Genomic DNA, 14,153 nt, shown 5'->3' on the forward strand with positions numbered 1-14,153 from the left:
CCACGCCCCCGGTAGCTGGTGCAAGAGACCTCAGTTGTCAGCACTGGTGGGAGCGGTAGCCGGGAGTTCCGCGCCGCGAGTCCCGCGCCACTCCTGATTTCCTCGGTCTGGCTATCGCGCTCACGGGAGAGCTGGGAGGGGCCCTTATGGTTTCCCCGCTGTGTGGAGAGAGATGGCTAGGGCATTACACACCTGTCGCGCTGGTTTCAATGAAGTTATCTCCTCCGCCCATGACTTCAGTTCTCTGCCAAGGTGGTATCCCATGCAAATGGTGACCATTCATTCCCTTTGCCGGGTGACCAATGCAACGGGTGGGTCCTGACTGTCTCTCCCAAGCCCCGTTTCAATCCTGTGGCCACTGCCTATGAAGGCTCGGTTGGCTTTTACCTCTGTAAGTTCAGAAGGGCCGACCAGTTATTTCAGCGGGATCGTTAGTGCTGAGTCACGAGAAGCAGGCGAACCGGAGCTTGAATGCAGCCGATCCGGGCTCGGTGTGTGTTCTGAGGGGCCCAGACTGTTCGCCCCAGATCCACGTCAGCTCAGCATTGCCTAGTGATCCTGAGCAAACAGCATTTAGACGGTTTACGACTCCCTATGCCCATCAGCTGAAGAGGTCAGAGACTTGATCTCTCCGCGCCCGCCGCCATTTTGGATCTCCCTCCTAAATATTATTATGGTAACTTTTATGAGGTTAACAGTATTCTTTTTAGTTTTTATCATGAGAGGATTTTGAAATTTATCAAATGTTTTTCTGCATTTATTGAATTAATCATATAAATTTTGTTCTCTAATCTGTTAATGCGGTACATTCCATTGATTAATTTCTAATATTAAATGTTTCAGGCTTTTTCTCTCTGCATATATGAACTTTAATTTCTCTTATTTTCTATCTCTTTGTCTGAGTTTTATTATTGATATTTTTTTCTGTAAGCTATCTTCCATTTCATGAATACTTTCTTTAGCTGTGTATAGTAGATAGTTAAAATTATACAGAGGATTTGTTATTCACTTGTTTTGTATTTCTATATATCCTGGGTATTCTTCAATTTTATGTCATTTTTAATACAACTTCCAGTTTTTAATTGATATGTTCAAGTTTATCTTTTATTTCTTTAAAGATGCTCAATATATGTTTTATTATTTGTGCATGATAATTCAGTAAAGTCTTTGTATAGAAGTTCATTTCTGATAGCTATTGCTTCTGCTGATTCTTACTCATAGTACCTTTAATTACGTGTTCTGATTTAGACTAAACTATTTATATACCACGAAAAATAGTTCCTAAGAATCCTCTCAGGCTGAGGACTTATAAGCAAAGAGTCTCAAATTTGATTTTGCTCTACTAAGTTAATAAGTTAACCTTTTGCTATTTAATAGAGCTGACAGAAAACCTCTGGGTCAGAGAAAAAAAGGACTTTATTGCTTACAACATCACAGAAAGCAATCAAGCATTTGCATGTTCCTAACAGTTCCCCTGACCTATAAGCCATGCAGAGGTGACACCCACACCTCTCACACATGTATTAGGTTGCAATAAAGAGGAACACTGGATTTGAGGAATTCACTGCTTTTACAGCAAGCAGTTAGCAGCCTAGTCTTTATGACAGAGAGAATATAATCTCATATTTTAAGGTTATTTTTTTTTTTTTTTTTAAGAGAGAGTGGAGAGAGAGAGAGAGAGAGAGAATTTTTTTAATATTTATTTTTTAGCTTTTCGGCGGACACAACATCTTTGTTTGTATGTGGTGCTGAGGATCGAACCCGGGCCGCACGCATGCCAGACGAGCGCGCTACCGCTTGAGCCACATCCTCAGCCCATATTTTAAGGTTATTGACTGCATGAACAACTCTAAGAATTGATTGTGCAAAAGAGTGGTCATAGACTTGCAGTCTTGGTATGCCCAGCAAGATATAGAAGTGGAGAAGCCAGAGGGGGGCTGTCCCTCTCAAGAAGTTTTCCTGGGAGTACATTAATTTCCTTCTTCCATAGGTCTTAAGACACTGCCAATCTGGGACCACATTAAATGATTTTTTTAGTTTGAAGGTTTTTTTGGAGTTCCCAAGTGATGTTAATTTGAGCTACACAAACAAATGGGAACTGACTTGTGGTTACAACTTCTCAAGGACTTTTAAAATATAAAGCCCTGCATCTAGCAAAGTTAACTGGTGCACAGTAGGCACTCAACATGTTTCTATAACTATCCTAAGTTTAAATATGAAGGAACTCAATTTTCTTTCAGTTAACATATTTCTTTTTTTTATTTAGTTGTAGATGGACACAATACCTTTATTTTATTTATTTATTTTTATGTGGTGCTGAGGATTGAATCAGGACTTTACCTGTGTAGGCAAGTGCTCTCTGAGCCACAACCCCAGCCCTGAGTTCTTTTTTAAACAGTTTGTTATATCTCACTTTTTATTAAAGAATTATATTTATACATAGTAGCTGGGTTCATTTTGACAGAATCAAACATGCAAAGAACCCTCATTTCCCCCACCACCCACTTTTCCTCCCCTCCTTTACTGATCTTCCTTTTGCTCCTTTATTTATTTTTTGATTGATACTTTCTACATATATGTGAAGGTGAAATTCCCTTTGGTACATTTGTATATGCATATAATATGATTTTGTTAATCTCATTCCAAATTTCTTCCTGTGGAGAGCCACTCTGAATGACCATGCCTTCCAGTCCTGAAGCCCGAGGCTCTGACCAACCACGACATTCATGGTGACTTGGGCGTTGTCCCAGCTCAGATAGCAAGGTGGGTCTTCAGGTATAGGTGGACCTGCTGGGGTTGAGTTACACTCACCTGGTCCCTTGTAATCTTACCCCTTCTGCCCTTTTATGGATAGAACTTTCTAAGTAAGAACAGTGTGTCACACGCCCCCAGCAACCCCCAGCACCCCCGAAAAAAGGCTCACTTCCAAACGTACTCTCTCTCTCATCAGCCTCTCGTGACTTTCTCTTGCCCTCCCTTTGGGGGAGCCTGAGGCTGAGAGTGGGGGGAAGCTGTCCTGAAGCTTGTGTAAAGGTAAATTGTATCTGTTTTGTTTGTGTCACCACAATTTCACACGAGCCACCTTAGTTCAGCAGGTCAGATTGGCATCTTCCCATTTCCGTTCCTTCCTCTCTCCCTCCCATTCTCCTTTTTCTATCACTTCTTCTACTTCCAAATGTATTTGTGTATACAATCCTCCCCCACTGCCTTCTTTTCCTTATTTTGCTTTAGCTTCCACATAGAGAGAAAACATTTGACCCTTAATTTTCTGAGCCTGGCTTATTTCATTTAGCGTGGTATTCTCCGTTTCCATCCATTTGCTGGCAAATGCCATTATTTCATTCTTCTTTTATGACTGAGTAAAACTCCAATATGTTTATGTGCCACATTTTCTTGGTCCGTTCATCTACTGATGGGCACCTGAGTTGATTCTATAATTTGGCTATTGTGAATTGTGGTGCTATAAATATTGACATGGCTGCATCACTGAAGGTGCTGATTTTTTATCTTTTGGACATACATCAAGGGGTGGGAGAGCTGGGTCTTATGGTGGTTTAATTCCTAGTTTTATGAGGAATCTCCACACTGCTTTCCAGAGTGGTTGTACTAATTTGCAGTCCTACCAACAATGTATCTATGTACCTTTTTCTCCACATCCTCTTCAGAATTTATTATTATTAGTGTTCTTGATAACTGCCATTCTGACTGGAGTAAGATGAAATATTAGTGTACTTTTGATTTGCATTTCCCTGATTGCTAAAAGACGCTGAGCATTTTTTCATATGTTTGTTGGCCATTTGTGTTTCTTCTTTTGAGAAATTCATTTGTTTCTTTCATCCATTTATTGACTGGGTTATTTGGGTTTTTGGCATTGAGTTTTTTGAGTTCTTTATATATTCTGAATATTAATCCTCTATCAGAGGAGTAGCTGGTAAAAAGTTTTTACCCATTCTGGAGGCGCTCTCTTTACATTCTTTTTTCATTTTAATATTTTTATTACTTGTTAATAATTTTTAAAATTTGATTTATTTGGTATGTGGTGCTGAGAATGGAATCCAGTGACTCACACATGCTCGGCAAGCACTCTACCACTAAGCCACAATCCCAGCCCACTCTTCACATTCTTAATTGTTTCCTTTTCTAAGCAGAAGCTTTTAATTTCATGGCATACCACTTATTTTTGGTTTCATTTCTTGAACTTTAGGGATCTTGTTAGGAAAGTTGATTCCTGCACCTCTATAATGGAGTATTGACCCTATGTTTTCTTCTAGCAGTTGCAAGGTTTCTGGTCTAATTCCTAAGTCTTTTTTTTAATATTTATTTTTAGTTTTCAGTGGACACAACATCTTTATTTTTATGTGATGCTGAGGATCGAACCCAGTGCCCCACACATGCCGGGCGAGCGCACTACCACTTGAGCCACATCCCCAGCCCCCCTAAGTCTTTGATTCATTTTGATTTGAATTTTGTGCAGGATCTAATTTCATTCTTATACATATCATAGGGATATCCAGTTTTCCCAGCACCATTTGTTAAAAAGGCTATCTTTTCTCCAACATGTATTTTTGTCACCTTTGTCAAGTATCAGATGGCTCTAAGTGTGTGGGTTCAACTCTGCTCCATTGATCTTCTTGTCTATTTTGATGTCAATACCATGCTATTTTTCTACAGTAGAATACTGTAGTATTCTTCAGGTTCAGATATGTGATGTCTTCAAAATCACTCTTTTTGCTCAGAATTGCATTGGCTATTCTAGGTCTCTTTTTCTTCTAAATAAAATTAAGGACTATATGTCCCACTTTTGTCATATAGTAAATGTACATTTATTTAGTACACTTAATACATGTGTCTGAAATATTTTTTAGTCTCACGTGTTAAGCATTGGACATATTTCAACAGAAAAACCCCAAGAAATTATTTGTACAGTAGCCTACAAAATGAAAACCGTAATGCATAACACCTATGAGCATTCTATAAGATGCACGGCTCTGATCACAACAAAGCCTACAATTTTTCTCTGGACATGTTTGTTAAACTGGTATACCCCAAAGGCAAGAATTTCTGACCTAAGCTATTGTCTTTTGGTCCCCAGTGCCTAGCACATGTCTATAAAATTCACAACTGTAGAGACCATATAGATTAATCTCAGTAATTTAGATACTTGAAGTATGGTACATGTGTATACAGAGATGAACTTTGCTTTAAGATTTATATGTTTATTTTAATGAGAATGTTTTTAAAATATGGTCATATGGTTTGCCTGATGATGTCTCCTCCAAAATTCACGGAGGAGAATCCCCAATGTAACAGTAATCAGAGGTATGGCCTTTGGGAGGTGAGTAAGTCATGAGGGATCTCCTCTCATTGATGGAATTAGCATCCTTATTAAAGGGCTCAAAATTGAATGGAGCTCTCTCTTGTCTTTCCATCGCTTCTGCCATATAAGGACACTGCATTTGTCTCCTCTGGAAAGCACAGCAACAAGACATCTTGGAAGAAGAGAACAGCACTCACCAGATACCACTCTTACTGATACCTTAATCTGGGACTCCTTAGCATCTAGAACTTCGAGAGATCAATTTCTATTTTTTTAAAATATTTTTTAAAAATATTTATTTTTTAGTTGTAGTTGAACACAATACCTTTATTTTATTTATTTATTTTCATGTGGTGCTGAGGATCAAACTCAGGGCCTACACATGCTAGGCAAGCACTCTACCACTGAGCCAAAACCCCAGCCCAATCAATTTCTATTTTTTATAAGTTAACTGGTCTATAGTATTTTGTTATAGCAGCATAAAGAGACTAAGATAAGATAATATATCATATCTTCAGTTTTGTAGATATTATTTGGACCAGGCTACTCTTCTTTAAAAACAAGTCTATTTAAAGAAATTAATTCAAAATAACAACTGGTGTCTATTAAGTAATTATATGTTCCAGGAAACTTTCTTCTATATCAATTTTGCAATAACCCTTTAAGGTGAGTGATTTTCTTTTCATCACAAGCTTATACATACACTAAGATTCTGAAACACAGATGAGTAAGGCAATTTTTCTAGGGCCACAGTTAATAAGCAGTAGAACCATGATATATACTATCTACAGAACCCTTAATACTATATTATTCTGTATCCCTAAATACATAATAATCAGTAAATAATGGATCAGTAAAGTATTTAGACAGAAAGTATGAAAATGACTGAAATGTTGAACATAATAATTCCGAGTCCCCTAAAAAATCACAGAAAAAATAAACCCCACACTGATGCAAAAATCCTAAGTATTTCCATTTACCTGTCAGAAAGGTAGGCAAAAATGATTGCTCCCAGCAGGACTCCAAGCATAATGAAGGGCTGGATCATATCCGCATACCATTTCTGGTCACAGACCAGATCCCACATGGTCACCGCAGTGTTTTCCCACTTGCTCCGGTCATAAACGTAGCCATCAGAGCAAGAAATGTTATGCTCATAGCCATCGTATTCATAGTCCAAATGCGACATGTTCTCCCTCCAGATCCTGCTACATCTTGTGAGCTCCCAGATCTCACCATCCTGCAGCTCCACTGAAATGTGATCTTTCTGCCCTGGGGACAACAGGGTCAAGATTTCTTCCAACCTCCAATGAGAGACATTCTGAAATACAGCCCGTTTCACTTCTCCTGGCGGCTTGCAGGTATACTCTGGGGTAATCAACATGAATATAGTAGACACGTAGTGGATACCACAAGAGACATTCTGGTAGGCACATATAAAATACAGGAATATCTGTAATCTGTAAAGGGAAGAAAAGCTAGTTATTCTGTCTGCCTAAGGGCTGAAAGCCAGGGCTGGGGTAGTGGCTCAGTGGTAGAGCGCTCACCTAGCGTGCATGAGGCACTGGTTTCGATCCTCAGCACCACGTAAAAATAAAGATGTTGTGTCCACCTAAAGAAAACTAAAAAATAAATATATTTTTTTAAAAAAAGAATACAAGAAAATACGAAGGATCTCCATCAGGTTGACCTTAAGATATACAGATGGGCAAATATAGAAATAATTGTAGGTATGTTTGTATGTATAGGTCAGTAAATATATTTCCTAGATCTGTCTACAGAGAAGCAATGACAAGCCAACAGAAACAAAATATCATTCTTCAAAGAAAGGAACCATTAAAAAAAAGGATGATCTAAGACCAAGACAGGGGACAAGCCCAGAGTATCTTACACTATCAGAAAATAATGAAATAAATACTCAAAAAACAAAAGGATGAGGACATGTGGAAGAGACAAAGGAACCAACCTGAAGAAAACTCTCAAGGGCCAACCAAAGCTGAAACAATCTGAGCAACAAAAGAAACAGGGTAGTATATACCAAAGTAAAAAATAAGTATGTATGAATCCATATTGTGATAGCTAATTTTATTTGTCATCAAGGTTAAGGGAGGCCCTTAACATTACTGATAGATGTCTCTCTCTATAAGGGCGTTACCAGAAGAATTAGTATTTCAGTCAGTGGAGTGAATATGAAGGTGGACATAATCCCATCACTTGAGGACCTGAATAGACCAAACAAGCAAGACCAAAAAAGGGCAAATTCACTCTCCCTGGGTCATTCATCTATACTCCTGCCCGGAGATAGCAGCACTCCTAGTTCTTGGGGTTTTTAACCCAAACCCAGATTTATATCATCAGCCCACATGTTTTCAGACCTTTGATCTGGAATTGATTTACAGCATTGGTTTTCCAAGCTTGCCATTGTTCCCCAGTTTGCCCACAGCCTAGGAGTTTTGGCCTCCATAACCATGTGAGCCAATTTCTATAATAAACCCCAGAGATAGTTATATAAATAGATAGGTAGGTATGTTGGTAGGTTGGTAGGTAAGTAGGTAGGTAGGTAGATAAACAGGTAGGCAAGCCAGCAGGCAGACAGGCAGATGGATGGATGGATAGATGGGTGGGTGGATGGATGGATGGATGGACAGATGGATAGACAGATAGATGATAGACAGACAATAGATAGACTATCTCCATATCCGTAGATGCTACACATGAATTCATTCAACTGTGGGTTGATAATATTCAGGGGAAAAAACCTGCATCTGTACCCAACATATACATATTTTTTGTCATTATTCCTAAACAATGCATTATTCCTAAATAACAACTATTTGCTTAGTATTAAGTATAATAAGTATAGAAGATTTAAAGAGTATAGGAGGCTATACGTAGATTATATGTAAAGTCTACACTATTTTATTTAAGGGACTTAAGTATCCACAGATTTTGTATCCTCAGCAATTCCTGGAACCAACCCCCATGAAAACTGAGCAACAATATACATAAATAGAGCTACCTATCTATCTATCCATCTATCTATATCTATTATCTGTATATAGATATCCCATTGGCTTTGTTTCTCTGGATAACCCTGACAAATATACCACAGTAGCATAAAGAAATGATTAAAGAGATAAATAAAATGGGAAAAGAGACCAATCTTTCTTATAGTAGAATTCCAATTATTATCTGTAGATATTTCTCCTCTCTGGGAAGTATTCCCTGAGGGTGTGCTAGACATAGTGATTCATTTCCAAAGAATAGAGTAGGAAAAAGAAGGAAACGGTGGCTTTACATGGAAAACATGATCTTCACTAAGTGATTATAGTTAACATCCCAGTGACATTATGGGGATAGAACAGTCCCTGGCTCCCCAAAGACTATGTGCTTTTCTTTCCAAAAACTGTAAACCTAGTTTAATCATGAGAAAATGACCCCATATTGAAGGTCATTCTATTGGTTCCCTGGCCAATATGCCTAAAGACTGTCAAGATCATTTAAAAAAAAATACAAAGAAACTTCCAAAGACCCAAGAGATGAAGATAAAATGACAACTAAATGCAACACACATGCAGTAGTACTCTGGACTGGATTCTGGAAGAGGAAGAGAACATTCATGAAAAAACTAGTGAAATTCAGATAAAATTTGTATGCCATTAATAGTAAACTGTTAAATATGTTTGACAAATTGCCAACTATGTAAAGATGCTAATAATGAGAGAAACTTGGTGAGGGGCATACAAGAACTCTCCATAGTATTTCTGCAACATTTCTGTACGTCTAAAATTATCCTAAAATAAAAGGTTGATTTTAAAAATTTTTTAAATCAATGTAAAGTCTCCAAATTTACAGACTCCATCCAATAATGACATATTTTCTGAAATAAAAATTATCTCACAAGGACAACTGTGACCACAGGACAGAAGCGTAGAATATATAAAATTGGAATTGTCCTACAAAACTCAAATCCCTGGAATTGAGTCAGACAAGTCCTATGAGCAGACAACTGAATTATTAGATTGAAAACCGTGCTGGGTATGTAGCTCAGTGGTAAACAGCTTGCCTTGCATGAAGAGGCCTTTGGTTCATTTCCTAGACAACAGAACCATTTCAGGTAATGATCACTATTATCTTAAAACCACTGTAACAGGAAGTAGAAAATACTTCCTGTCAGATCAGACTGAAGCAAAACTGCACAGTTAACACATGTGGTCTGTATCACCCTTCCTATGCGGCAAACCTGCCCACTCCACCAGATCTCAATGCTCCCTCTCAATGGAAGGTTCTTTTGAGCATCCTTCAGCCCAACAGTTGCCAATCTATTTATTTTTTTTTCTGAGGAAGCTTTATATTTTTAGAAATTTTGAGGACACTAAGGGGCATATCTTAACACAGGTCATATCTACCAATATTTATGTATTAGAGGGCTGGGGATGTGGCTCAGTGGGTACAGCACATGCTTAGCCTGTGTGAGGCCCTAGGTTCCATTCCCAGCACCACAAAAAGACTGGTGTGTATTAGAAACAAAACACGAGAAATTTTAAAATATTTATTAATCCATTTAAATGTAACAATAATAAACTCTTTGCATGTAACATTAACTAACATATAGCTATAGTTGTCAAAACAAAATGAAACTCCCTAGATTAAAATAGAAGAAATTGGTTTCTCTATCTGCACCTACATTCAATATGATGTGTTATTGAATGTCAACTGACTTATGGAAAACTACTGTACATTCACAGAAGAATGAGAACAAAGAAGGGAGCTCATGTCTTGGTATCACTGGGAAAAGACTATGGACCCCAGAGACCTGCTGATCTAGCCTGTTCTTTTTTTTTTTTTTTTAAGGGAGAGAGAGAGAATTTTTTAATATTTATTTTTTAGTTTTTGGTGGACACAACATATTTATTTTATTTTATGTGGTGCTGAGGATCGAACCCAGCGCCCAGCGCATGCCAGGTGAGCACGTTACCACTTGAGCCACATCCCCAGCCCTCTAGCCTGTTCTGTGCTCCTTTCTCTCCACTTTTTTCCCTTCACACACATCACCTCTTTTCAGCACCTCTTTATCTTTCACCACCTGCTTCTCTCAGTCCTATCTTTCCTCTACGCTCCTCACTTTTCCTTTCTCATTTGCTCATTTCCTCTCCCTGTGTTTCCTTCTCTTCTAGAACCACAATGTGTAACTGGAGTTGACTTTTTAAAAAATATCATGTGAATGCTTCCTATTTCTCTACCAAACCAAAAAGCAAAAGAATCCCATAAAAGGTTGACGTGAAATTCCATCAGGGTAGAAACTGCAGTCAGTCACAAAGCAGTCATCCACACAGCTCTGCTTCCACCAGGAAGATTCTAGATGGGCCTGTCATCTCCCACTCCTCACCAGTTCACACATTCTACTAACGCTTTACGTTGTTGTTTTAAAGTTTAAGCACTTTCACAGTTGTTATCTCATTTAATCATAAACATATTTTAATGTTTGTAGGCCAGCCAAAATATACTCACCAATCTTTGCTTAATCAGTCTTATAAGTAAAATGGAAAGCTAATCTAACTTAACAGAACTTCAATAGTTTTTTTTTTCTTTTTGTAAATAGAGCACCTGAGTGTCACTACTTTGCTACAAGATATCAGAACCATCTGCCCTTGAAGTTAGTGAAACTTGAATTCCCTAAAAGTTACCAGTAGTCAGTACCAATGTTCCCACATGTAATTTGTAAGTTAATTTTTAATGCTGTTGTGACTGCAAAACTTTGGGAACTTAAGTGCCCATTCACAGGAAACTGGTTAAAGAAATTGTGGTAAAAGCATGTATACAGCCTGGAAGATGCCAGAGTGGCATGGAGTCTTCATTGCTAGGATCTAAAACATATTGAGAGCCCTGATGCCAATCATCACTGAAGGTGGTAGACCAGCATCTATCTGCTACTCATCATGGCAAGAAAGGCCTCGGGCATCAGACCCACTTAAAACAAAATCCTATTTAGGCCTAAGAGATATTCTATAATCACTCTCACTTGGATATACCTGAAACTGCAGCACAAATCATGTATGATGCATATAATTCCTTAACTCCCCCTCTCCAAATTTCAATTCAGCAAATAATACAACTCAGTACCTGCAAATGGCAGGCATGTATTGCTTGACCCGAAGCATTTGGCTTTGTACTTAACTAGTCTCATCCCCTGGAGAGGCTCCACGCTGAGAAGCTCACAGTCTGCTTTCCTCTCCTAAAGGGGATTAAGACAGTGCCTCCTGCTCTTAGAAACACCTACTAAGACGTGAGAGGCAAGTAGTAGGGCTCTCCATTTGGCACTTTCACCTAGGTTTCCCTAAGAGAAGACTAAATGCTCACACACAATAACCTCCCTGCTTATAAACAATAAAGACATGGTACTCTACAAATACATAAAATTGCATTTATGTATCCATTAAAATAAATTTAAATTAAAAACAATAGAAAGACCAATTAGAGCAAATAGAGAAAAATTGGATACCGCTAATTTCACAGTCTGCTGTAAGCATTGGCTTGTTATCCTTTCCCTCCTATAAGCCACTTTTCCGAGGTCAATTCTGCCGGCCATTATGGGGACACAGGGAACAATAACAGACATAACCTATTGGGAACTAAGGGAATAAGACTTTTCCATACATTATTGCAGCCAACTAAGAACTGTCTCCTCAAATCCATTTTACCCCTTCTTCTACCACACTGAGCCATGCCTGACTTTGTGGGTGAGGACAATGGGAGCACTGTCCATAGAGGGAGCCCCAAGATGTGGATAGCAGAGCTGCCCCCTGCGTGAATCCCTGAGTGATCCAGTGGAACAGATCCAACCCTGGACAGTAACTGAGGAGAAACAAATTTTCAATTGAAGGATCTCTTTGATACAGCAACCTTAGCCAAACACAAACTAATATGATCAACTTAGTAAATCCCTGGAATACATAGGGAAAGTAAGGTATTATCAGTACCACCTACCTCATAGAGTTACCATGAGAATGACAGGCTGCATGTGGAATCCTCACAATGAACATTTCTACTATTATTTGGAATCATTTCAGGTACTATTGTTATCCTCATTTTATGGATGAGGAAGGGGTCAACAAAATGCTCAAGACCATATAGTTAATGTATGGTAGGTTACAGGCAGGATAGGAACTCAGATATTCAACCTCAGAGCTGATGTCTTCATCTCCATACTATTCCCAGGATAGCATTGTGGTTGAGACTACGGGCTGTGAAGGACAATGGACTAGCCTCCAACTCTGCTCTGCAATTATTAGATGACTGAGGCAGAAGCCCTAGTTTTCCCATCTCTAAAACTAGGGTGTACCAAACTCATAGGGCTGTAGTGAGGATTAAAGAAGAAGCCTTCAATAAGGTAACTATCAAGAGGGAGCAGGGAAGAACTGGGGCCTCCTCCTTCTGCCCCCATGCTTCCTTTGTGCAGAATTCTAGGCTACCTTCTACCCTGAAGAACAGCCCACACATCTTTTCACAAAGCCTGAGAGGAAAGGAAATCAGGAATTAGATGATTCCAGCTTTACAGACAGGAAATGGAGAAACAAAGTGTTCCCAAAATCACATTCGAAGTGTCAGGCCAGGCTTTGGAGTCAACCCCAAACCTTTAGCCATCAAGTTATGGGGCCCTTCACCAGCTGCCTCTCCTCTCAAAACATTCTGGGTCAAAGAGGAGCATTTTCCTTTAAGTGAATGCATACATACATTCATACAAATATTTAATTTTTAAAAATCAACTTAACAAATGAAAAGAGAACAGGTGAGAGTTAAAACTGAAGTTCCAACACACGGTATCTGCAGTATGTGATCACCACCAGCCTGACAATCAGTAAAATAAGGATCCCAACATTTCTTGTGCAGAGTCCCTATAGGCATCAAATGAAGAAGTGTCTGTAAAAGTATCCTGCACGTTGCACCTGGCACAGGTTAGGTTTCTACAAATGGCAACGAATAACGGATGTTCCTGGGAAATACCTACCTGCCAGGCACAGAGGGGACCCTAATCTACCCAGTAGAAGGGGGAAGGCAGTCACAGGAGAAAATGGAGGAGCCGGTTGGGCCAGTTAGAGACGTGTGCGTCCTGGAACAAGCACTACTTCTGTGACCCCCCGCCTGCTGAGACCTGTTCCACAGCAGGCAAGCAGGCACACCTGGCGGGCCCCTCACCCACCAGGCCCAGGGGAGCCCCAAAGCTTCTTTGTTCTCTACAGGAAGGTAAGGCCGCCAGAGACCCAGGGGACAAGCCCTGCTCTGGGCCAGGCTTAGGGTCACTGGTCTTGGGACTTCCCTGCGGGAAAGGGGAGTGGAGAAGTTTTAGGTACGTGAGCAGAGAACGCAGCTGCAACGGAAAGAAACCGACCCCACCGGCGCCTCCACCCACGTGGCTCCAGCTCCCCCAGCCCCTCCTCCCTACCTGCCGAAGTGCCCCATATGGTCAAAAATCAGCTCCAAATTGAGGACCCCCATGTTGCAACCTTTCCCGGACTCGCGTGGGGCCAGATTCTGGTCCTCACTGCGTTGCTCAAACGCCAGGTCCCTCTGAGCACCTCTGGCTTCTCCCCTCCGCCCCCGCCTCCTGAGCAGCGCCCTGGGTCCACCGAGCCTGTGGTCACCCTCTTGCCCTCGACCCAGCTCCTCCTCTTCCCACGCCCTCCCCACTGCTGCGTGTGACCCTTAGTACTCAGTATCCACGTGGCCTCTACGTTCCAGGGAGGCTCGGGAGCCTAGCAGAAGGTCACCCGACCTGTCGCCCAGGCTGGGAATGCAGAGACCCTGGGTGGGTCTTAGAACTGCAAGAACATAACTG

The 14,153-nt window shown here is 40.1% G+C and overlaps 1 protein-coding gene across 1 annotated transcript in view; it reads right to left on the reverse strand.

The window, feature by feature from the left end:
- Slc22a16 (solute carrier family 22 member 16) overlaps window positions 1-13,949 on the reverse strand; it is a 51,003-nt gene extending 37,054 nt beyond the window's left edge. Inside the window, exons 1-2 of the mRNA XM_015497358.2 lie at window positions 13,761-13,949; window positions 6,298-6,777 (exon numbers count right to left, since the gene is read on the reverse strand). Coding sequence (XP_015352844.1) covers window positions 6,298-6,777; window positions 13,761-13,813 — 533 coding nt within the window. The 5' untranslated portion in view covers window positions 13,814-13,949. The remainder of the gene's footprint in view (window positions 1-6,297; window positions 6,778-13,760) is intronic.
- Between the last annotated feature and the right edge of the window lie 204 nt (window positions 13,950-14,153).

Source organism: Marmota marmota, unplaced genomic scaffold (assembly GCF_001458135.2).
Source record: "Marmota marmota marmota unplaced genomic scaffold, marMar, whole genome shotgun sequence".
NCBI lineage: Eukaryota > Metazoa > Chordata > Mammalia > Rodentia > Sciuridae > Marmota > Marmota marmota.